The sequence below is a fragment of the Lissotriton helveticus genome, chromosome 1_1, assembly GCF_964261635.1.
Source record: "Lissotriton helveticus chromosome 1_1, aLisHel1.1, whole genome shotgun sequence".
Taxonomy (NCBI): Eukaryota; Metazoa; Chordata; class Amphibia; order Caudata; family Salamandridae; genus Lissotriton; species Lissotriton helveticus.
The window spans coordinates 648797302-648822249 of record NC_136057.1 but is presented as its reverse complement, the minus strand read 5'-3'; the positions used below and the strand labels follow the sequence as shown (position 1 = coordinate 648822249).

Sequence of the window (24948 nt, the reverse complement as noted above, 5' to 3'; positions counted from 1 at the left end):
TCTAGCGGCTGATTAGAGCGTTAGGTTGGTGTCGTCAACGAGTCAGAACTCGGAGGGGTGAGTTGGCCTGTGCATTGTGTCGCCCTCAATGGGAGAGGGTGCAGACCCATTTCCGTTGCCGGACTATCTCAAGCTGGCTGTTACTGATGTTCCAGTCAAGGTGGAGGTGAATGGCTCGGTCTGTGGAGTTGTTTCTCTTCAGTGAGCCAGTCCCAAGCTGGTTCAGGTGTCCCAAAGAAATGTGTTTTGTTAGCGTGAATCACTATGGTGGACTGGGAACAAAAGCATGTACAAAAGATCAATGGCCCTGAACTTTTGTTTAACCACTTCATAGGACCTTTGCTTTGCCTGCACTTTGTTGGTGTAATTCGGAAATATAAGGATTTTGGATTCCTGGTAGTGCAGTTCTGTAAGGGCCCAATCCTTTCTTAGGATGGAGTCTCTAAAGTTGAAGAAACAAGCAATCATGGACCAATGCAGTGCTCCAGGTAGGGGCTAGAGAGTAAGTGCCTTGGGGGCATGTTCCATGGAACACAGGGGAGAGTCTATCAATTGGCAGCCAGGATTTAATCCACTGTTCCACAGCGGACTGTGTGGCCTCCGCACACAATCTGAGGTTGTTACTCCTGAAGCGATTTCCACTGCACAGTGATGTAGCTCAGCTGACAGGGAGACGAGACTAACAACTTTTACCTTGACGTCTGATACCTCATATTAAACTATAGAGAGGTCCCCTTCCACATTTGTAAATCTACTAGTGGTGTTTTTAAGATCCTGATGAAGGAGTGCTACATCAACACGCCTGATTTTAGATTCAACCGCAGTCTGTGATGCATATATGGCCTGTAAAATCTTGGTCAAGTCTCAAGGCACCCTGTTATTGGTTCCCTCCCTCTGCTTCAGGGCCCATAGTGTTATGGTCTATGCAAGGCTGGGAGGAGTGTGGCTTCAAGGTTTTGTCTTTTCGGCTGACTGCAGCAGAGGACCACAGCTAGAGCATGTCGGACCTGGCCCGCTTGCCACGATCACACAGCCTCATTAGCAGCCAGGCACTGGGAGAGAATATCTTGACTGCCAGGAGGTGTCAAGGTGCTGGGGAGTGGGTCTTGTTAGCAGGGGACTGAAAGGTCTGTAAGCTGCCTATGTCTGTGTATTGGGGCTCCAACTGGACCTCTCCCTTTCTTCATTCTGTTCAGTCCTGTGCCAAAGGGGGTGAGACTGGGGTCCCACATGGCCTACTGCAGTGGGGGGATCCTTGATGCAATGCTGTAGTTACCACTCGTCAACCAAGAGCCACACTTATGCTTCAGACCACAGAGGCTCACAGCGTTCAAGTCCTTATCGCCAAGATCAGCAGGATGGCACATCAGGCATTGGACTACAGCCAGGGGCAGTAAAGTTAGGCTCAGCGAGGGAGTGATAATCATTCCTCATTCTTTCCTCACACTGCAATCACGGGAATACTTGTCACCAGGGAGAGGGTGGCAACCCGCTTTTTCGTGTACAGGCGGTCTGAGACTGGTTAACAGGCCTCTGCCCTTCAGTGTAGTAGGTGGAGGAGCCAAATCTAAACCGAGGGTGATTGAGATTGGGGTGATGCTCATTTACTAGATTTTAGCAACCCTATTCTCCCCTGACGCCAGCCCCAAGTGGCTCGCCTCACCAGCGCATAGCCGCCCAACTCCACACATGCCACAATATCAGGAGCAAACACCATCCTCCCATATCCACGCACGTACTGCTCACTGATATTTTCAAAGTGTTCTATGTTTGTCCCCAATGCTGGTCACTTGCCAGGATGTTAGGATGGGTCTCCCTTCAACCATCCGCATTTCAGTGGGCTGGCCGGCCGAAAGTCATTCCCCAGGGTTTATTTCGTATTTCGGCTTCCTTGGCTGCAATGATGGAAAAGGGATGAGCAGTAGTGCTGGCTCATCAGGTCAGCATAGTAGAAAGTGTGGCATTTAGAGGCAGATGGTGGCAGGTGATTAAGGGTGTTGGCGAACTCATAGAGTGCGACCACCATCTTGACCCCAAGCCACGTTCTATCGCTGCTTATTCTTTTAACATGAAGACTGGTGTTTACATTTATTGCTCTTGCTGAAAAGCATGAGGATTTGTAAAGTGAACTATGTGACAATAGTGCTTGCATGAAAGGAAAGGCTGTAGGCTGGTAGTTTCTTCTAACACAAAAAAATTAAACCAATAAATGAAGTGCACCAATATTTAGAAATAAATATACATTTAGGAAAGCACAAATTAAGCACTTAATCTATTCTGAAGTGTGATGGAAACACAGATTTTAATAGGATGAAAACAAATCAATACATTTTGCATTGTGATGAAATAAATATACACTGAACCCCAATTTCCACACATTATATTTTGTGCACTATATATATTTTTATCAGTAAAATTATATGTTTGTGCAAATGAAGTGCTCATTTCAGTGGCAAATATGCTGTATGTAAATGACAGTGTGCTATTGCACCATGCTTTATTAACATATTTATGATTGTGTGCAACACCAGTTAAATACTATACCTGTATCACTCTCCTGCTGAAAGGCCATGGCTCATTTGCAACACTTTTTGCTTGGAGTTTTCAGAATTCCTAGTCTGAAATGTGTTCTAGCACCACTGCATACTAGGACCACAGGAGCTGTAACAGCACTGTATGCTTGCAGTTGGCTCCATCTGGCTCCCTCAGCTGCAAGAGTCAGACTCTGAGCAGCAGAATCCATTGAAGTACCTGTGGGGTTACTGAGAAGGCCTCATTGCGTGAGCACTGAATAGCACTTAACATAGACTTACTAAGTAAGGAGTCGACGGAGTCAGCAGTTCTATTTTCCACTGAGCGCATAAGGCAGATAGTGGATGAAGGCGAGACAGCAGCTTTAGTCTTACTAGATCTGAGTGCAGCGTTTGACACCGTGCTGCACTCCACGCTGCTGTCTCGCCTGATGGAGATGGGGGTGACGGGGTCAGCGCTAGCCTGGCTGAAATCTTACCTGGCTGACAGAAGCTTTCAGCTACACTGTCCCCCCTTCAAATCGTCTCCACGCAGGGTAAGCCATGGGGTTCCTCAGGGGTCAAGTTTGAGCCCCACCTTATTTAACATCTATATGGAACCCCTGGCTCGCGTTGTGGAGACTTTTGGGGTGGACATTGTTAGCTACGCTGACGACACCCAGTTGGTGTTTAAACTCTCACCCGACCGTAGTCAAGATGCCATCAACTTCTCGAACTGTATGTCAGCAGTAGCAGTGTGGATGAATGACAACTGCCTTCGCCTCAATGGCGAAAAGACAGAGCTGTTGGTGGTCGGAAGAGCAACATCTTCATGGTCAAGACTATGGTGGCCCAGTGAACTTGGGGACCCCCCCATTCCGAGGGAGTCGGTACGTAACCTTGGTGTTATGTTGGACACCGACCTCTCGTATAAGAGCCACGTCAATAAAGTCACAGGGAGATGCTTTGGCCTACTCAAGGTTCTTCGTAAGGTCTTAGACCTCTTGCCTGCTGTAGCCAGAAAAACTATTGTTCACGCCCTAGTAACTCCACACCTTGATTACGGCAATGCCATGCTGTTGGGGCTAAGCCAAAAAGCACTACACCAACTCCAGTGCGTGCAGAATGCCGCCGCACGTTTAGTGCTTGGCCTTCCGCGCAGAGCTTCAGGAAAGTCTGCCTTGGCTAAACTCCACTGGCTTCCCGTCAGGGAGCGTATTAAATTTAAAGCCCTCTGCTACACTCATCGCATAGCCCAGAACAAAGGCCCGGATTATCTCAAAAACCTCCTGGCCATACATCGCCCTATTCGCAATCTAAGATCCTCTGGTGCGATGTTGTTTAAAACTCCCCGTATTCTTAGGGCCAGAATGGGCGGCCGCTCATTTAGGCACTTAGCCCCTAAATACTGGAATGCTCTACCTCTGAACATGAGAATGGAGCCATCTGAAATAGGATTCCGGAGGAAATTAAAAACACTCCTCTTCCCCACTTTATAATCCTGGTTTCTCAGGCCCTAGGTAGAATTTATCAGTAATTAGCGCGGGGACTCACTGTTCTATGTGTAGCCAGGCGCTTTATAAATGCTAAAAATCAAAAATCAAAAATCAAGTACAGATTGCTGGAACTGGGAAATGAATTATTTGAGAGGTTTGTTTCTTTTTATGGGTTACTATTGCACAGCTCTTCCTTACAAAAACCAGAAGTGGGAATTGCTTTCCTTTTGAGACCTATGGAAACGTCTAACAAATATTGAATAACAACATTTTGCTCCCGAGAGCAAGATACTAAATAAGGGGGAATCCCAGTAACTAGAATGTCTCGTCCATTACTGATTACTGTGTTACTGGTGGATGAGCCAACAAATCAACAGTTGAAGCCAAGCCAAGGGGCTGTCTTGGCTCCAAGAGTATCATTTTGCTCTAAGAACCCAGGCACAAGCGAGCCATGGAAACATTTGGCAGGGAAATCGTGTAATGAACATCTTATAAAAAATATAGTAAATTACCTTTAAATACAAAAAAGTATATTTCTTTAGCAAGCCTTTGACCCAAATGTATCCGATTATATCACTACATCGAGAGGCATATATTAAAAGTGATAATTTTTAAACGTGAGCTTAGAAACCTTCACTCCCCACCCTGATGAAAATACCAATAGTGAAGTGGTAGGCAAGTCAATTGTCATGTCACAGAGCACTATTGTAGTCCATCAAGTCAAACGCAAGAGAGATTTTTTATAACACACATTCCCATGTATTTCAAGGATTTCTCATATGCAACCATTAAAAAAAATTGGAGGCTTGATAAAGAAATTGCCTAGGATCACAGAATTTTGTCATGGGATCACTCTGGGACTAATTCCAGGTTTTCTGCATTGTTTCTGGCCAGATCGGTATGTTGTCTATGAGTGTGAGTGAAACATGTTCTCCTGGCTTTTGCTGTACCTGTTTGCTTGTGAAAGTTTTGCTATGGGCCTGAGTCAAGCCTCAGGTCATATACCCAGGTTATGTTGCTTCCCAAATTTTATCCAAACTGCTTACTCATTTTATCAAAAGAAAGCGTTAATATTGTTGCCCAGTGCCACACTTGTTCCATGTTTTTGAAGGAAGCTTGCACTGACTGGCCTTGCAGTACCACTCTTGCTCCTTGTCTTTGAAGCAAACTTGGACTGCCCTTGCAATACCACACTTGTTCCATGTTTTAAAGGAAGCTTGCACTGACACTGCAGTGCTACACCTGTTCTGAGTCTATGAATGAAGCTTGCACTGGTTATGCAGTACCACATTTGTTCCATGTTTTTTAAAGAAACCTGCACTGGCTGGCACTTCAGTACCATTCTTGTTCTATATTGTTGAAGGAAATCTGCACCTGTCCTGCAGTTCACACTACTTCTATGTCTTTCAGAGAAGTTTGCGACGCTCATGAGCAATGCTGTATGTCTTATGTGGGTGAGCCAAGGACCCGCTGCGCTCCTGTTCACTGTGCTCTGTCTATTTCTGTATGTTTTAGCTTTGAGCAAAATACAATTTTAGCTGTATCTCCAGCCTCATGTTTTCTCAAAAATAATACATAATCTTGCTTAGAGAAATGAGTTTTGTGTACGCCCACTTCAGTTATTCATCAAAGTATCATTCACATATTGGTTCAGCCCTTCAACACAGCATACATCCAATTGAGCTGTTGATCAGCCCTCTTAAACAACTGGCATTGTGGCAAAGGTTATGCTTTGCCGTGTAGACAATTGCTGGTTTTTAGGATGTCAGGTGGTCTGAGTAACATTATTTTGCCTGCTATTCTGTGTTACTCTACATCCAGATGAGTCCAACCTCAGGAGATATTTCCTTTAGTTCATCATGTTATACCTCATCTGCAGCTGAAGACTTGTGTTAATTGAGCAATAAGAGTACCAGCAGTTCTGCTGACATTGCTTCTGGATCACAACTTTCCTATTGAGAGTGCCAGGCATCTCTGCTGCAAGCTTCAAAACCATGCCATCATTTTGAATGGGTATTCTGCACACTCATCACTTTCTACTGTCTCAAGATGACAGACAAGTGTGAAGCTATACGTTTAAATTTTTTATTGAAGCACATACCATCCACATTTAGTTGGCACATTATTTCTTTTGATTTTCTTTATTTTTAACTTTGTTCATTTAAGCATATGCTTGTTCTACAAAGAGAATCACAGCCTTGTTTTTTAGAAGGCATGTGAGGTGTTTATTTAACTGCAAAAGTCCACAAACATCAGACCAACATAGCCCTGCAGTGCTGGTCCAAGTGTGGCTGATGGGAGAATTGATACCCGCAGTGGACATTCAGTCTTCAGTGTAGCTTCCCTAAACAGCTTGAATTGCACTAGTGGAAATATGCAACAGATACTCAATCTTTACCTCCTGTGCCACAATATGTCCCCAGTCTATTCCTTTGCTGTGAGCAGTGTATCTGTGTGTGAGTAGTGTGCTTGTGTGAATGCAAGAGCCACCATATTCTCTGAGTGCATTGTGAGGGGTGTCCCTGTGTGGTGAATACAGGGTTAACATTGTCTTTTGTGATTCAGGGTAAGTGGTCTACAGGTTGAAGGTTGAGCCTGTTTGAGTGCAGTGTGAGGCATATTCCTGTGTGAGTGCAGCATGAGGGTTTGCCCATATGACAATACAACAACCCCTTACAATCAGTTACTTTGCTGCCCGTCATCCAACCTTCCAGTGCACGCGAATACAGATTCACACACTCCATCCAGGTCTCAGACTCTTTGTTCTTGGAGTTCCTAAACTGCAGTCTATACTGCTCTGTAATAAGGCCATACCTGAGACATAGGGCCTCCTTCATATTGGGATAGGTCATGGTACCTGCCAATTCTAAGGTCTCTAGAGTGCTCCTCCCAGAAGCCTCAAAATGTTTCCACAGACCAGCCCCCCAATGCTGTTCATTCTCAAAGCAGTCTCATACAAGGTAAACCAGGCATGGATATCCTCACTCCTATTGTAATTCTGTACCAAATCCTTGGGAATACATACTTTACCCCCTGCACTGGCTGTGCGCTACCACCATTTGAACTGGAATCCAACTGCTTGGCCTTGATATCCAGTTCTCTCATTTTCAACTCATGAGCCAAAAGCAATTTCTTTTCCTCCAGAGCACGAGCATTCCTGCTCTCCTCTGCCACCTTTTCTTTCTCTACTTCCAATTGCTTCATTTTCATCCTCATGATTTCCAATTCCTGGTTTCTCAGTCTTTCATTCTCCTCTTACTCTTCTGGGGTCAGACCCCGGCTGGAATGGTTGCTGCCAGGCCTTGATCTTGGGTTGCTCACAGGCAACTTGTGGGGTTGAAAACTATTCCTGCCACTTGCATCATTTCCCTCTTGGGCCTCCCACCAGGCCTTCAAGGCTCTCTGTAGCTCATCCTTCCTAGAGCTGCTTTTCACAGGGCAACCAAGATCTTTGCAGAATTGTTTAAGCTGCTCCACTTTGTATGAATACAAATCCTCAATGCCAAACTCCAATTATACTGGCTCACTTGTTGCCTTTCCATGGTTAGACATGATGCTTTGGAAGAGTTACTCAAAAATGGATAGGAAAAAGAGGTTCTGTTGGGTAAGACAAAAATGATTTACTGAGGCTAATAATGCAATCCAAGACTATCGCTCTCTTATAATCACAGCTCTAGAAAAAGGTATTTTAACAAATAGGTCATGAAGTCAAAGGATTGTACTATGTATTTATAACAGAATTGCTGCATTCAGTGTTAACATACATTGCATGAATAGACTGCCTGAATCAATTTTGAAGTGCAATTGAGTGAAAATTGTGCAAGGTGCTCAAAAAGTGAGGAATATATACAGTGCAAACAATTTCCTATATACAAATATATACACAGGTATTTTTAGGATGGCCAGACACTGATTGGAAGCCAAAGATTCCTATTCTTCCTATTGGAATCCTGGTGGTACTGGTCCTATGAAAAGGGTCGACGTTTCGACCCTGAGGTGCCTCAGTAGGTGGTCACGGCGGGTCTTTTGTAGTGTAGTTCCTATCTTCCCAATAGGCTCTGCGCATTGGAATAATACCTACAGCAGTAAAGGCCTAGGCCAGACGTTAACTAGGTCTACTACTGTCGATACTAGACTTAAGTTTTGGGTTTGCCAGCGTAGCTCAGAGTTCGCTAGAAACTTTCTCGAATGTTCAGGAAAGAATTAACTCCCCTGATTAGACAAGAAGGGATTTAGTTTCTGACAACCATAGAACATGACAACTTTGCTCTCCCCTAATCAAGAGTGTATCTCCAGAGTCGTGTGAGCACAAGGCAATTATTTTACTCAGTCAGTACGTGCATTCTTAGTCTCATCAGTTTGTAGAGAAAAGGAAGAGACGGGCGTGTTCAATAAAAAGGTGTTATTTATTGATCAGTCTCTTTTCTCGTACAAGAGAAATGGATCGATATTATTGCAATACTTATAGTTAAGTAAAGTGCATACATTAAAAGCAATAGTATAAAATAATACTGTAAAAACATTGATATGGTTTCTGAGCCATATGATGTTTAAAATGATTAAAATATATTTACATACACATATACATTTGACTAAACGTACTCAACTGGTGTTTCTAAATACGCCTACCCCGTGTACCTGACCTAAGTCTAATGCGTGGGCGGGAATAGAAAGTTACAGTTTAAGTTAAGTTTGTTTTTGCCAAGTGAATAACTAAAGAATTCTCTGTGAGGGGTTATTCAGTTCTGTACCTGGAAGTTAGGATGAATGAGGAATGGTATCTCTTTCTCTGCTCTCGATATTCCAGGCTGCCTGCGAGGGCTGCCCGAAAGCGCCGGTGCTGGGTCTCTCGGTAGGAGATAGCAGCGCGTCTCTCAGCGCGTCAGGAAGGCGGGGCTGCTGCCAGCGGGGTCTGCTCTGCTTCTGGGCTTCGGCAAGTATGGCTGCTCCGTCTCGTCACCACGCGTGTGTTTGCATAGGGCAAGATCGGCAATATTTATACCTTAAAGGTGCCAAGATTGACGTAAGGATGGACATAGATGCGTCAATAAAGATGTCATATGACTTGCTCGTTAGCACATTCTTTTACTGAAGTTCTCTGTGAAATCAAAACAATGGCCGCACGGATTTTCCAGGTTGTCATAGGTTTGATTTGTTATGAGAACGTCGTATGCCTTATCAGGGGCTGGAGGAATGTCGCTTGTCTAATTAGATCTCAAGCGTTATGACCTAATCAGATAACACGTTCCTGTGCCGTAGTGTGACTGCGTCAGATAACGGTATCTGCATCATGGGGGCTTTTCTTGCCTCATGGGCTGACTGTTAGTTAACTTGATAGTTAGTTTAACCAGAATAGGGTCAGGAATAGGGGATCGATTCAGAACCTATAGGAATACATGACACCCACTCCACGCTAACTATGGTCATATTTACTAATCTATGCATAGTATAACATAGTACAACATACTATAGAGTATAGTGTATACCTCACCACCCCAAAATACATAAATGCATTTTGAAATTTTCAAATATACTGAAAAATTGCAGTCATATATATTGTATGCACTTAAGCTATGAATTAAACGCTAAAGTAAACACGCATTTGTAGACATTATTGCTTATTTGGTATATGAGAAATACACATGAAATGGCTCTTAATATGGCTATACAGAAAGAAAGTTCGAGACCATTTCATCACATGATAAAATATTTGTGAACATACCAGCGGGCAACTAAAGTTTATAAAGTATCTAAGAATAGAAATCTTAGTTCTCTAGGAATAGTTTCTTACTTTAAGCAGAAGATAAGTGTCCCGAAAATTTTGTAAAAAATAATTTGGGGCTGCTAAAAAATTGCTGTCCGTGAACTGGTGGGAAAAATTGTTCATGGGACTTTATTTTTAAAGTTGAAGGCCGAATTCAGGGAACGCCGTGTGCGAGCTTGCTCAAAAGTCTCTATTTCTGTTCCAGAGAGAACATCATATCATTAAGGCTTTCGAAAAAACTGTCAACAGCTTCATGGGAAAGTTCCACTAAGTCGGAAATAGGTGTAACCATGCATTCGTGCGCATGATTGTCTCCATTGACATTCTGATTCGCATTGCTGACAGAAGGTCGTACCTGATTAATGCTGCTTTCATCTTGAACTTCACTACTCTTCAATCGTAGTGGTGAAGACTCCACGAATGCCGTCATCAGGATTGGCAGCCTTTGAGGGCAGCACAAAGCGTGAACCTTGGTAGGAACCAACAATGTATCTGCATCCACTGGCGCATCCGATTGTAGCGTCAGACAGGTGTCTAACACGCATTCTTCTCCGCATAGCAGACATCTCAATACAGGTAAAACACATCTTTGCCACATTGGTCGAAATGATAGAAACCAAGTCATGTTCAGGTCTCTAAGCCGGGATAGTCCCAGGATTTTTGATATCCGGTCCCGGTATCCAATGGCTAGGATTGTATCTTCCATTGTCGCGAGAGTTTGATCTGTGACATGGGTTGCCATAACGAAAAATAAGGACTAAGAATAGGATTCCTGCAATTAGTCCCAGGATCAGGGGAAGTCCGCCAAAAATCGAATGGACGAAATCTGGAAAAATACCCAGTATGGCTTTGAATGGTGTTAATGCCATCGAAAATACTGTCTTAAATACTTTTGAGACCCCAGTGGTATCAGAAATATTTAAGATTTCGCTCAGGATTTCCGCGAAATGTACGGGGGAATTAGTCGATAATAATGTATGTATCTCTGCAGTCGTCCTTGCGACTTGTAGATCATACGTTTCTTTTGATGACGTGAGCCTTGTAGGCGTCTGAAGAAGCACTGTTTTCATTCTGCTTAAAGTATCTATTCGAATAGAAGTAATTTTCAAACTGGGCCATGCCCTTGCCTCCCTGTCTGGAAAGGAGCTGGGGAACAAAGAACGTCCACAGCACTTGACCTTCGCAGTCGTAGTGACTAGATAAGGAGTCCCGGGCATAAGACTAAAACATTTGCGGTCTACAATAAGAATGTAACTCCCATTATAGAGTCTTTGAAAGAATGGTTCTATTTCGGTTGCAGGTGCGCCTTGCTGGTGACATGAAAGGTTGTATGAATTCCCTTCACAGGCTCCATGCAAACTAATTCCGTTACACAGAAGCGTGCCGCTTAGTGACATAGCACAATTGTTGCCACTAAGAAACACTTTCTGTCCTTTATTACTGACACATGCATGCGAATAGGGCAGGTTCCAAGTTGTTTTAAGGTACCCCTTTCCCAATTTCTCGTACATGCCAGCCTGTATATATTTTTGGCAGTATTGAAACCTGAAGGTTGAGATTGGAATATTTATGATTCCGTGGATTATCCATTCACTGACAGGTCGTTCTGACATTGTCATTGGTAATCTTTCTAGTTTTTCAATGCTCAAGATTGTATAATCAGCACCCTTTTGCGCCATACCGATTTGTCTATCAGTAAGGTTAAAGATTTGGAATAGTGACGTTGTGTTGATTAAACGCCAAGGCACATAGCCTGAACGCAGATTTTGTAACGTCCAGCCAAGCTGTACAATAGAACGCAATTGTGACTGACCATGTTGTAATAACAGTAAGTCTTGCGATAATATATCGATTGCTGACGACACAATGCTGTCCAAAGAAAAAATTCTGGAGGACAGAGTCATTAACCCATTGTCCACTACAGAAAGTGATTTTTCCAAATTAATACGGTCAATTTCCCGTATTCTCTCTGCTGTTTCAATTTGATTAACCTTCCAGGCCTCATTGTATGCTGCATATACAGAGGCTGCTATGAAACGCTTTTGACGCTGTTTGCGTGGTCCCATTATGAAATCACGCAAGTCAGCACCATCAGTAAGTAAAGTTAGGTGTTGCTTAATTTCAGGCAGTGTGGAAGTTTGTAGCCACTGAAGGCATAATTTGCCCACACTGTAGGTTGTTATTATCCCTGGGTGATGTCTTTGGGGATATCTAGGGTCTGGCCTGGTCATTTTGAACCCCTGTGTTTTATTCAGGAATCTGTCTTGACAGTTATTTGTATCTGTGGGCCAGATCAACCATTGTTTCCAATTAGGATGTGTTCTGTTTTGGTTTAATATATGGTTTACGTCTATCTCTTCATCCGTATTAGAGCTATTGCTAAACATTGTTGGCTTTGGAATAGACGGTTTATTTAAACTTTGATTTTGGCTAGGCCAAGACAGGTGGTTTGTTGAACAGTGTCATTTAAAAATATCATTTGTTCTGGGATCATGCAAGCTCTAAACAAAGCTTCTAAACCCTGTACTTGCCATTCTTTTGTACCCCAAACACTTTTTAAATCAACATTTTTGTCCCAATAATTAAATCCTAAAGTATTCATTTCCTCGAAGAATGAATCTGAATATATCAACTTTGTGTTGGTTATCATGGTTTTCATCCCTGTCTTGTTTGACAATTTAAAATAAAATGTTTCAGCATTACTTGTGTTAAAACCGGAAAAATATGAATATTTGTCGTAAACAGTTCTTGAGCTCCCTTTTGGAGGTGTTGCACAATGTTCCCATTGATTATAATTTAAAACATTTCTAGGTTGTGCAGATTTATGTAAAAAATGGTTACCATAGTGGTTATAGCAATACATACTATCATAATTTGTAGAACCTTGCAAATAATCATGTTTTGTAAATTTAGCAGACATTACTAAGTCAGACATCATGTTATTAATGCTTTCGAAGTCCCAATCATCAGCAAATGAGTTTGGTTTTGCAAAGTCACTCAAGGAGATCTTGATTTGGTGTGGGTATTTCAGGATCTCGACCGGACCATAAATTTCATAGTCAGTGTTGTCCCAGGCTACCCCACCAGGTATAGGATTGGCTGTGAAGTTGGCTGAAGAAAGTTCTCTTTTCTCGACGTGTGAAGATGTGTGTGGTTTGAGGACCAAGTTGATGTTCTGACTTGCTGTGTCCATTTTAGCATATTTTCCCTCAATGAAGCGTCCCAAAGTTAATACCATGATGAGCCAAAGTATGAGGATAAATGCACCAAAACCCACCCAAAATTCAATCCATGGAGAAATCAGATATGTTTCTTTCAGTTAGTTCAAAAGTTCCTTAGCTTTGTCTTTAAAGGATTTTGATGATGGCTGTGTCTTTGATTCACTGAGGCTTTCAGAGGAATCATCGAAGTTGATGAAGTAGCCGGATGTAGTTCTGTCAATTGTTCCAATTGCTTCAGGATTTTTGTTTCTTGCATTTTCACTTGGTACTTCATTATAGATTGGTGTGTCTCTGCTAAATGTTTTTATTTGGGTTTTCAGAGGTCTGAGTTCTATTGCATCGTTGCATAGTCCTTGTTGTTCTTCTGTAGGCGTTTCGAATGTGATGAGCCTCTTTGTTAGGACCTCTGTACTGGTAGCAAACCTTGGTGTTCTGCTACTTATTGGGAGTCCACTTGGCCTACTGTTTGTTATCGGCCACATGTTGTGGTTTTACCAGGTCGATGGATACAACTCGGTTCTCCTTTTTACCAGCAAGTGGCGGTAGTACAACTGATCTTGTCCCGTTGACAGACAAGACAGGAACTGCTTTTCTGTAAGAAGGCCCAAATTCCTTCTTTACCGCGATCTTCTCCCTGACTAGATCCACGACTTTTGGAATCCAGACAGGTCTTGCTGGGACAGGTGGTGATTCTTCAGTGGTTGTTGGCTGTTGTTTCAACTGTATGTTGCTCAGGTCTTTTCTTGTTTTGTTTAAGTCCTGCAAAATAGCCAAACGGTCTTTGACATCAAAGCTTTTTTCTTTAACCACTGAAGTCTGACTGTCGAGGTCAGAGATAATCAGTCTAGTTCCAAATAATAATTCGTATGGACTGAATCCCTTCAGAGAATTTCTTGGCAAGTTATTTAGACTACGTTGGACACTTATTAGATGTTTGACCCACCCAGCTCCCGAACCTAATATCCTTTCCATTATAGATTGCTTTCTGCCTTGGTTTTTTCTTTACACCATCCCGTACCCTCAGGAAGGAAGTGAGAAGATTCCCGCTGGACTGTGCTCATTCGGCCATGTTTCCCCCCAGGCTGGTGGGCTTGAGTGAAAACAATGGTCGAACGTAGCATGCTCTTAGCGTATATGCCATTTAGACTCGCAAATCTTTGTATAACAGTCCGGACGTCAGCCGAGTGCTGGTGAGCTACATTATAAGTGGAAACTAGCCTGTATATGTTAATCGCAAGCCCTGCTTTTTATTGGTCATATTATCTGCCTTGATACGACGAGGTATTAAACTGTTTCTCTCCCCACTGCGATCTCTGTTGCAGTTTGGGCAGTTTTTTACAAACATGGTGTAATGCAGGCTCATGCCTGGCCACCAGTACCGTGATTGTAATTCTTCCAGAGAATATTTCAGTTTGTGGTGTCTGAGACCCTCGCCCATGTGTGCGTCTGCGATTAACAAGCTTCTCCTGTCCATGTTTGGAATCACTCTATCCCCCACTCCAGGGATTCGAGCAAAAGGGACGGAGTTTGCATCGATTATGTATGTATAATTGAGTGGATAGTTGATCGGTAACACTGAGCAGTCGCCTTTTGATGACGTTTTCACCGCCAGCATTGTTTCACCGTCAATGTATTTTAATGTACGCTTTTTTCGATCTACGGGAGCCGGTATAGTGGCTGCCGCTGCGGCTGTTTCAGCCAATGAATTCCCTACAACGTGAACGCCATCACGCTGATGACTCAGTGAGTGTGTCACGTGAGTCTTTGGTAGTTCTTTTTGTAAAAGAGCTATTTGTTCCCAGAGCAATTTCTGCTTTATTGGTGCATCTGTGTCATCTTTGTAACCGTTCTGAATCCATGTCTGCAAATCCTTGTTATATGCTTTGACGCAGTAATATGAATCTGACACTATAAGTGTCGGGAATTCGCGATCCGCATTATCCAGCGCCATTTTTAATGCTATTATTTCAGTTTGTAGTTCTGAATTAGTTTCTACTGAGTGTGATTTTGTTAATAGAGGTCTTAGTTTACCTCCGCGCCACACTTCTTTTGTAATCTCACATGTGGGGTTGTATGCATGTTCTCCCCAAACGGAGGGTTGAGCATGTCCGTCTGTATAAATTACACAGGCGTAATGTCTTAGAGGCAGAATGTCGATTGGCAGAGGATACGTCTTTTCATATTTTAGATTTTTTAATTCTTCTAGTTCTGGATCAAAGTAGTAGTATACTTTGTCCGTTGTGATTGAATTCACCCATTGTATCCATTCCGGATTCAATGTTGTTGTTGGTAAATTACACGGTGTTGTTAGTGCCTCAAAGGCTGATTCTGCTGTTCTGACTGTGATATGTCTACCGTCAGCTATCTCTTTTTCTCTAGCTATTGCGGTTTGAACTGCACGAATGATTTTTTCTGTATTACTGAATTTCTGTTCAGCTTCTGTGTATAAGTGTGATTTGAATGCAATTGGTACCTTTTCTCCCTCATTAGAGGTTAGGTATGTGAATCCGCATCTCCCTGGGATGACTCGAATCACAAGATTGCGTGTGTTATCACGTGTTTCTAATTTTGTTTTAATTAGCATGTCTGTTTGTAAGGATCTAAAAATTTCTGTGTGTGTTTGAGTCCAATTGGATCTTTTAAAGTCTGGTTTAATTAGATCATAAAGGGGTTTGACCCTTTCTGCGTAATTTGCAATGTATGTTCTTCCGAAATTTAGGAAGCCTAGAATTGACTGTAGGTTTTTTAGTGTTTTAGGAGCTTGGATTACGGCACATTTCTCTAGGAAATTGTCAGCCAGGCTTTTGCCTTCACTTGATAACTCATATCCTAAGAATAGGACTGTCAGATGGGCAATTCTAGACTTTTTAAAGTTGAATTTGTAACCCTCTGCTGCGAACCCAAGTATTATGGTGTTCACTCTTTTCAAGTGAGTATCCAAGTCATCATCTGTTAAGTAAATGTCATCGACATAAGATAACGCTTCATCATCATATAGTTGCAGTAATTCTGTTACTCTCGCTGAGAATACCCCCGGGCTGTTCTTGTACCCCTGGGCTAACCGACAGAATTGCTTTTGAGTGCCATTTACTGAGAATGCAGTTAAATATCTGCTCTCTGGTGCTATGTTTTGACAAAAGAATCCATTGGAGATGTCCAAGGTTGTTTTGTATTTTTTGCGCACTATGTTATTCATTAGTGCAGCACTGTGTGAGTTTTGCACTGCAAAGGTTTTGCAACATGTGTTAAGGTGTCGGTAATCCAAAACTAGACGATATGAATTGTCTGGTTTGGAGACCGGAAACAAAGGATTGTTCATTTGTGAGGTGCAAGTTTCAATCACCCCCTGGTATTCTAGCTGATCTAGTATTTCATTTACCTGTTTTTTAGCTTCTTGCTTAATTGGGTACTGCCTTTGTGCAGTAGGTTGTGATTTTAACTGGATTTTGTGAGGAGGAGAATCCTCATCCCATCCTACATGATTTTTATATAAAGCAGGTGCTAAGGCCACTGCCCACTTTCTAGCAAGTGTGTATTTTTTATGAATCGGGATTTGATTCGAGAAGGCAGGCATAATTACTTCTTCGCCATGAGGGCACTCCCTGACAAACTCTGGTGGCCAGTCTTTTTCAGCTAGAAGGATATCATAGCCCTTGGAGAGGTTATCCCAAAATAGTCCCCTTATTTTCCTAGTCTTATCTCCCTCTATACGTAATGTTATCTCGTATATCTTGTGGGGTTTGCTAACTCTGGTGTCTGCAGTTTCCACTTGAAGATATTCATTCGTGTCCACTGTCTCCAGATGATTCATAAGGACTTTGCGAGCTATGCTCACTTCTGCTGCGCTGTCTAGCATTGTCTGAGCCCACTCTCCGTTTTTCAGTTGTGTCCTCAGTATTCTCGGCATTGTTAACTACCTTGATACTGGCTACCTTCTTTTTTGGAAATTGTAATTTCTTTTTTTGTTGAGCAGGTTCCTTGTCTTTGGACTTGGCGTGCTCTTCTCTTTGTTCTGATCGTCCTCTTCTTTCCGATTTCTGCGAGGAAGTCTGAAAAGATTGAGAGGGACGTGTATCAATGTCTTGATATCTATCAGGTTTTTTAATATTATCCCTATTTCTAAGGTTATATCTTTTCCCAGAGGGGTCACTCTGGGGTGACCTGTGTCTCTGGTTCGGAGATTTCTCCCTTCGCCTAGGAGACCTTCCTCGGGACTGGAATTTCTTTTCTTTTGGATTGGATTGTTTGTTTCCATCCCAGTTCTTTTTTGGTGAATTATTATTAAAAAATATTTTTTCTGGACTTTCAGTCAGTTGCGGTTTTACTGGTATTCCACCTAAACTATCTCTACCTAGTTCTTCATAAGATTTTTCTATGATTCTGGCAATTTCAGCTGGTTGGTCTGCTATATCTGTCTCTTTTAACCTCTGGCGGATCGCCACGTTTGCTGCTTCACCTTTTATATTGGCTAGTAATATAGCCGAGACCTGCTTGAAGTCTTTCAGTAATTTCATACCAAGAGTTAAAGCTGGTTCTGGACCGTATTCATCTTGAATTTGTTTTAGCACATCTGGTATTACCGAAATGGATGGAACACCGTGCGTTTTTGTGTAGATTGAAGCAAAGACTGTACCCCAAGTGTCACAGTCCTCTATGTGTGGTGCGATTCCCATTGGGAGACATATAGTCAGAATCCTGTGTTTTTCTAGCGGGGTGGTGTCAGGAAACACCGCCTCTATTTGGGTGATTTTCTGTGCCAACCAGAATGGTATCTGTTCCCGTTTAGCCGGAACTTTACCTAGGCAGGATTGGATGTTCTGTGGTGTGATTTTATTTGCGTTCCCCTGGTGAGGGGTCAGCTGTGGAAGTTTAATCGCTGGCTGAATTGTTGAAGTCCGCATTACATACTGGACTAATTGTCTATGAATTTTTAGTAATTGTTTTAGCTGTATTAACAGCTCTCCAGTAGACATTCCTTCGATGTCTGGGTGTGGTGTGTATCCGGCTAAGACCGGCCACGTTGCTCCTGGTCTACCTAAAGGACCGAGCCTTGTAATGTGATTATTATGTATTAGGGCGCCATCAAATAAGAGCCAATGCTCTTGGAATTTGAGTGGTACTTCCACCTCCTCGAAAGGAGTGTAAATGTCGGGTGGAACCTCTATTTTGTAATAGTGGAAGTACTTTGTTGCAGCATTTGCTGCTGGAAAATGTATCCATGTATAGTATACCTCTGTCTGCCGATATTCGTGTGCCTCAATTACGAATATGACTGTGCCACCTCTAGGTGTCAGTCCATTTTCTATAAGTTTTAAGGTTATAGATTTCCTTTTGCTGACCGGAATGAGTATTATATCCGCGTCTGCATCCTTTAGTGCAGTATCTGCTGCTGTTATTTCAGCTGCTAATCTAACTGCCTCTCTTTCTTCATCACTTTCTGACATTTTACTGTCAGGATGGTTATTTTGTTTGTTTGCAGATCAGGTTTCTTATGGAACAAAGATTAGATGCACAATATTTTGGAACAGTGTATCCTTCAACGTTGACTAAACCAAGAACCTTACATAGGAGTTCCCTCCTGCGAGGTTTTGGAGGATATTACCTTTCACCCACTCCAGACGTCTTTGGAGTATTTGGGAAAAGGGGTCTGAGTGAGAAAGCACGACTGAGTTACTCTAAATGTCTTACGTTAGTTTTATCGCCCTTTCCAAACGCGTTGGGCGCCATGTAGTGTAGTTCCTATATTCCCAATAGGCTCTGCGCATTGGAATAATACCTACAGCAGTAAAGGCCTAGGCCAGACGTTAACTAGGTCTACTACTGTCGATACTAGACTTAAGTTTTGGGTTTGCCAGCGTAGCTCAGAGTTCGCTAGAAACTTTCTCGAATGTTCAGGAAAGAATTAACTCCCCTGATTAGACAAGAAGGGATTTAGTTTCTGACAACCATAGAACATGACAACTTTGCTCTCCCCTAATCAAGAGTGTATCTCCAGAGTCGTGTGAGCACAAGGCAATTATTTTACTCAGTCAGTACGTGCATTCTTAGTCTCATCAGTTTGTAGAGAAAAGGAAGAGACGGGCGTGTTCAATAAAAAGGTGTTATTTATTGATCAGTCTCTTTTCTCGTACAAGAGAAATGGATCGATATTATTGCAATACTTATAGTTAAGTAAAGTGCATACATTAAAAGCAATAGTATAAAATAATACTGTAAAAACATTGATATGGTTTCTGAGCCATATGATGTTTAAAATGATTAAAATATATTTACATACACATATACATTTGACTAAACGTACTCAACTGGTGTTTCTAAATACGCCTACCCCGTGTACCTGACCTAAGTCTAATGCGTGGGCGGGAATAGAAAGTTACAGTTTAAGTTAAGTTTGTTTTTGCCAAGTGAATAACTAAAGAATTCTCTGTGAGGGGTTATTCAGTTCTGTACCTGGAAGTTAGGATGAATGAGGAATGGTATCTCTTTCTCTGCTCTCGATATTCCAGGCTGCCTGCGAGGGCTGCCCGAAAGCGCCGGTGCTGGGTCTCTCGGTAGGAGATAGCAGCGCGTCTCTCAGCGCGTCAGGAAGGCGGGGCTGCTGCCAGCGGGGTCTGCTCTGCTTCTGGGCTTCGGCAAGTATGGCTGCTCCGTCTCGTCACCACGCGTGTGTTTGCATAGGGCAAGATCGGCAATATTTATACCTTAAAGGTGCCGAGATTGACGTAAGGATGGACATAGATGCGTCAATAAAGATGTCATACGACTTGCTCGTTAGCACATTCTTTTACTGAAGTTCTCTGTGAAATCAAAACAATGGCCGCACGGATTTTCCAGGTTGTCATAGGTTTGATTTGTTATGAGAACGTCGTATGCCTTATCAGGGGCTGGAGGAATGTCGCTTGTCTAATTAGATCTCAAGCGTTATGACCTAATCAGATAACACGTTCCTGTGCCGTAGTGTGACTGCGTCAGATAACGGTATCTGCATCATGGGGGCTTTTCTTGCCTCATGGGCTGACTGTTAGTTAACTTGATAGTTAGTTTAACCAGAATAGGGTCAGGAATAGGGGGATCGATTCAGAACCTATAGGAATACATGACACTTTCTCAAGACAGAAGAGTAGGTGGGCTGGACAGTCTGAAATTAAGTAATGAGCCGTGTATCAAAGAGACCGCGTGGGCACTGAAGAGTCACCCAATTGCAAGGGGAGCATGATTACTCACATTTTAAGGAAGGCCAGGTAACCTCAGTCTTAACCTGCAGGGCACGATGGCCGGGGTATCTGTGGGAGAGGAGTGTCTGGGTCAGGGCCTCGAATAATGAATGTGAATGGAAAATCACACACATGGATGTGAATTCCTCACATCACTAGGAAGCATTCGCAAATAAGTGACTAGAAGTTGTGGTACAGTAGGCTAAAGCGTTTGGTGTGAGAAGCATGAGCGTACACTTCTACTCTATGCAATACTTGTGCATTCACGTTTAAGTAAGGTGAGAAGCATGAGGAATCACTTTTACTCTATGCAATGGCCTAAACTGGACTAGGGTATTGGGCATGTGTGCTTTCACATTTGATTAATATTTGGTAATGCACTCTACTGTGTGTGCCCGCAGCTGGTGACTCCGTGGTGGTCACGGGTGCCATATACGTGCATGGTGGAGAGGAGCGTCTATGTTCTATGTTCTATGTTAGGGGATTTGTAAAGCGCACTTACACAATAGGTCTCTTGGCGTCTGGATTGGTGTGGCCGCTTGTGTTGTAATTACGCTGGGTATTTTATACAGCGCCGTAATGGTTTGGACACAGACGCGGTGCCATGAAGGCTGAGTGTAAGTCTGGTAAACGCCTGAATGCTGGCTCGACCGAGTTGCAAAGTGTAGTGTGGGGAATTGAGTGGCACAGCTGTGTGCCGATTTGCATTACCGCAGTGCCATTTGCGCGGAAACTGGCCGCAGTGAATCTAGCGGGGAAAGCATTAGAATAATGTCATAGCTCCTCTCGCTTACCCGTATTCTGTGTCAATCTGATTAGGAACAGGCGGTGGTGCAAAGTCCCATCCGTCTTGCTGCGAGTTGTTGATGTAACTGACTCGTCAGAGCTGTACTGTTAAATCGAGTACAGAGACGCTGCCACGCACTTGTTGCCTTTCCAGGGTTAGACATGATGCTTTGGAAGAGTTACTCAACAATGGAACCAAAATCAAAACACGGTATGTGGTTGCGTTGTGGTCTGCACTAGACTAATGATGTACACCAATTACTGTGGGTCAAGTACAAATACATGTTTAAATCCTCTCCGCTGACCACCAATGTTAGATCTGGTAGTCTCCAGTTGGCAGAGGTAGGCACCACTGTCCAAATAGGGACCCTTCCTTATAGTAAGGGTAAGGGGGATACACTCTTTAGATAACCCCTGCCCACCCCCTTGGTAGGTTGGCAAGAGCAGACAGGCTTATCAAAGGCAATGTGTAAAGTATTTATACCAACACTCACAGTAACACAGTGAAAACACCACAAATGGACTCCACACCAGTTTAGAAAAATAAAGTATCTTTATCTAAACTACACAAGACCAAAATGACAAAAATCCAACATACACAGTTCAAGAATATGATTTTAAGAGAGTTCTAAGGATTGCGTCAAAATAATCCACAGTTGCGTCCCTTTTTGCCCAAAGTACCTGTAGATGCAACAAAAGTTCCAAATGGAAGCTGCAGCATTGAAAAACAAGCGATGCATCACTCCTGAGACCCCGAGGAGGAGATGCGACAGTCCCGCTGGACGTAGTGGGCGTGTTGCGACGAATTCGGTCTGTATGGGGAGGGATGCGATACCTTGTATGGATTCCGGTGCGCAGGTTCAGTAGGCAGCGTCTCGCACATGCACGATGCGACGATCTTCAGGATAGCAACGATCTCAGGTGCGGCAGCGATGCACAGCGCAGTGTCGATGCGATGGCTCTGCGACGATGTTCGCAGCGACGTGATACGTTCCGCAATCAAGCAGAGCGGCGATCTCAGCCAGCGATGACAGGTGCTGCGACAATCTCGATCCTCACGGCGGCGAGAATTTCCTCGCACTGTCGGGGATGCGCTCCGCAAGCGAGCGATGTGTGAAAATTGCAGATTGTCTTAGTTTCTCCTTGTACAGCTTCCCAAACAGCAGGCACAACTTCCAGAGGCCCCAAAATTGGATCAAGCACTCTACTAAGGGCAGAACTCTCTCAGAGTTCAGGGGGGAAGCTGGGGGTGAAGTCCTTTTGTTCCTGGGACTTCTTAACAGGAGGCCAGCTCTCCTCAGGCCCTTGGAGATCTCTTCAAACAAGGGGACACAGCACACAGCAAAGTCCTTCCCCTCTCCTTGGCAGCAAAGCAACTGCAGGTCAGTCCACAAGCACACAGCAGGACAGTCCCTCCTCTTCAGTCTTCCAGCTTTCTCCTTGGCAGAGGATCCTTCTTGATTCCAGGATGATCTAATTTTCTGCAGTCTGGGTAGCCCTTTTTATACCAGTATTTCCTTTGTTCTCTAGAGGCAGAGAGGCCTTGGCTTGGTCAGAACCAATTCAGGTCAGTTCCTGAGCACTTTGTTTTTATGTCTTCTCCTCTCCCTTCAGAGAGAGGGGCAGGGTCGTCAGCCGCCCACCAGGAGGTGGAGCCAGCATTGTGGAAGGCAGGCACAGCCCTATTCAGGCCCAGTTGCTATCCCCTCCCACCTCTCAAGATGCAGATGCAGTCATTCAGCCTAGGGCTGACTCATCCAGCCTCCTGGGGGCTCCCCAGCCCCTGTCACTCACAAAACCAGACAGTCAATTCACAAACAGGCCAAGGCACACAGAAAGGTCAGACAAGAGAACAGCCACTTTCTAAAAGTGCTGTTCTCAAACACAGGATTTAAAAAACATCTGTCCTAAAAGATGTGTTATTAAATTCTGAGTTCAGGGATACCAGACTTTAATTTTCCATCTCGCTCCTATGGGAAGATATGCAGGTGAACATTATACACAGCATTCCCCATTATAGCCTATGGGCAAGATAGCCCTCTCAATAGTGAAAAACGAAAAAGGCTGTAATTCACTACCAGAGCATGTCGCACACACCAGTTCATGCTCTACCTTTCATATACACTGCGCACTGTCCAGGGGGGTACCTAGGGCCTTCTATAGGGGTGTCCAATGTGTACAGAGAGGGAAAGCTTAGACCTGGCCAGTGTGGACACTGGTCAGGGCAGCATGGCAGTTAGCAATTGCACCAAGGCACCAAGGTGGCAGGCCTGAGGTGCCCAAAGCATCTAAACCAGCAAAAACTACATCCAGCACAGCATCAAAAATACAGGAGGTAGAGGCAAAAATGTCAGGGGAAACCACGCCAAAGATGCCAGGTCTAACAGATGGTAATTGCTGTTATGTTGTTATATGAGTTGATCATGATGAAAATTACAGATTTTTTTTGTAACTTAGCATTAGATTGGTAGCCCCATATTTCTATAAACAATTCACAATGATTTTATCATTGTAGTATATGTATCTTCTAAGTTAACATCATTTTGTACGAGGGAACAAAATGTACCTTTCAGTCTTTCAAGACAAAATTATGAGTTAGTAGTCTTCGTCCTTTGTTCTATTAAATTGTCAAACGCATTTTCCTTATCCCCACCACAACATACATCCAATGGCTTTCCTCACTATGGGCCCAATTATGATTTCGGGCCGATCACCATCGACAAGCTGTCAATAGCGGTCCGTCCAACATCGGAGACTGCTTTCTGACTGCCACATAATGATGCAGTCAGTCAGAGCGCAGCGGTCGAAGGTCGTCGGTCGGAGTGTATATCCCTACTATAGGGGTGGTGACAGCGGACGCACTGCCATAGGGATTATAATGTCCCTTTTCCCTCTGCCTTTACATGGTGGTCGAACCACCATTTAAAGACAGATGGAATGGGACTTTGGTGGTCCCTAGTAGGGCCACCCTGCCCAGTGGGCCTCTGCTATGGGTCCATGGAGGCACATGTAGTGCCCCCTCAAACATCCATGAACTGTGTGCCAGGCACCAAATGGTGACTGGCACATAGTGTGTAGATTCTTAAAATCATGCCTTTCTCAAATGTGGCATGTGCTGCAGCCCTTTTTTGGGCCACATCGTAATATGGCGGATCGGGTCCCACTACATGTTGGACAGTCTCCATCCCAATATGATGGCGGTCAGACGCTCGTCCAACCGCCATCAGAATGAGGCCCGAAGAGAGACACATTGCTGATGCACATATAAGTAGCAGACAAGAATGAAGAGCATTCAGTGCCATGTCTGGTGGGGCCAGTTTTCATTTGATTTGCTAATGCTAATGCTTTTTTTGATTATGCTTTTTTGCTGAGGACCCAGAAGTTTCCTATAGACCCAATTTTGTATTGGTTGTGGGGTGTTACACTTTCTATCACGTAAAACACATGTAACGTTCAATTGATAACTGACTACAGCCACATCATCAAAAAAGACTATCATACTGAAGCTATCTTCACTGACTTGAGCCTTGTCGTGGTATGGATCATGTTTCAGAGCTGTTTTTATTTGTGTCCTGAAGTATGTTCTCAATGAAATGCATTTGCTAAGACATCATTTTAAATATACATAACCACGTGTTTCTTTCCTTTGCATCATGAAGATACAGGAGACATTTCATTGTCCTTCCCACTGGACTATGAAGATAGCAGTATCCCTCCTATAAGGGTAGTGCGAGTTCAAGCATATGACAAAGACAGAGTGCATCCTGTGCAGGCTCAGCTGACCTTCTCTCTTCTGGACTTGAATGACAATTTTCCCAGATGTGAGGATTATTCAATAGTGTGAGTAGTTCACATGACACTTCAGTTATATCCAATGAATAATGACTTGATTACTGCAACGCTGCATGACCAGATGCACGTGTAGAATAAATATATTGAAAGGGTGCTTGCAAGGAA

The 24948-nt window shown here is 43.4% G+C and overlaps 1 protein-coding gene across 1 annotated transcript in view; it reads left to right on the top strand.

The window, feature by feature from the left end:
* LOC144762581 (cadherin-related family member 4-like) overlaps window positions 1–24948 on the top strand; it is a 372673-nt gene that overhangs the window by 14522 nt on the left and 333203 nt on the right. The window contains exon 3 of the mRNA XM_078647805.1: window positions 24651–24831. Within this exon, the coding sequence (XP_078503931.1) occupies window positions 24651–24831 (181 nt within the window). The remainder of the gene's footprint in view (window positions 1–24650; window positions 24832–24948) is intronic.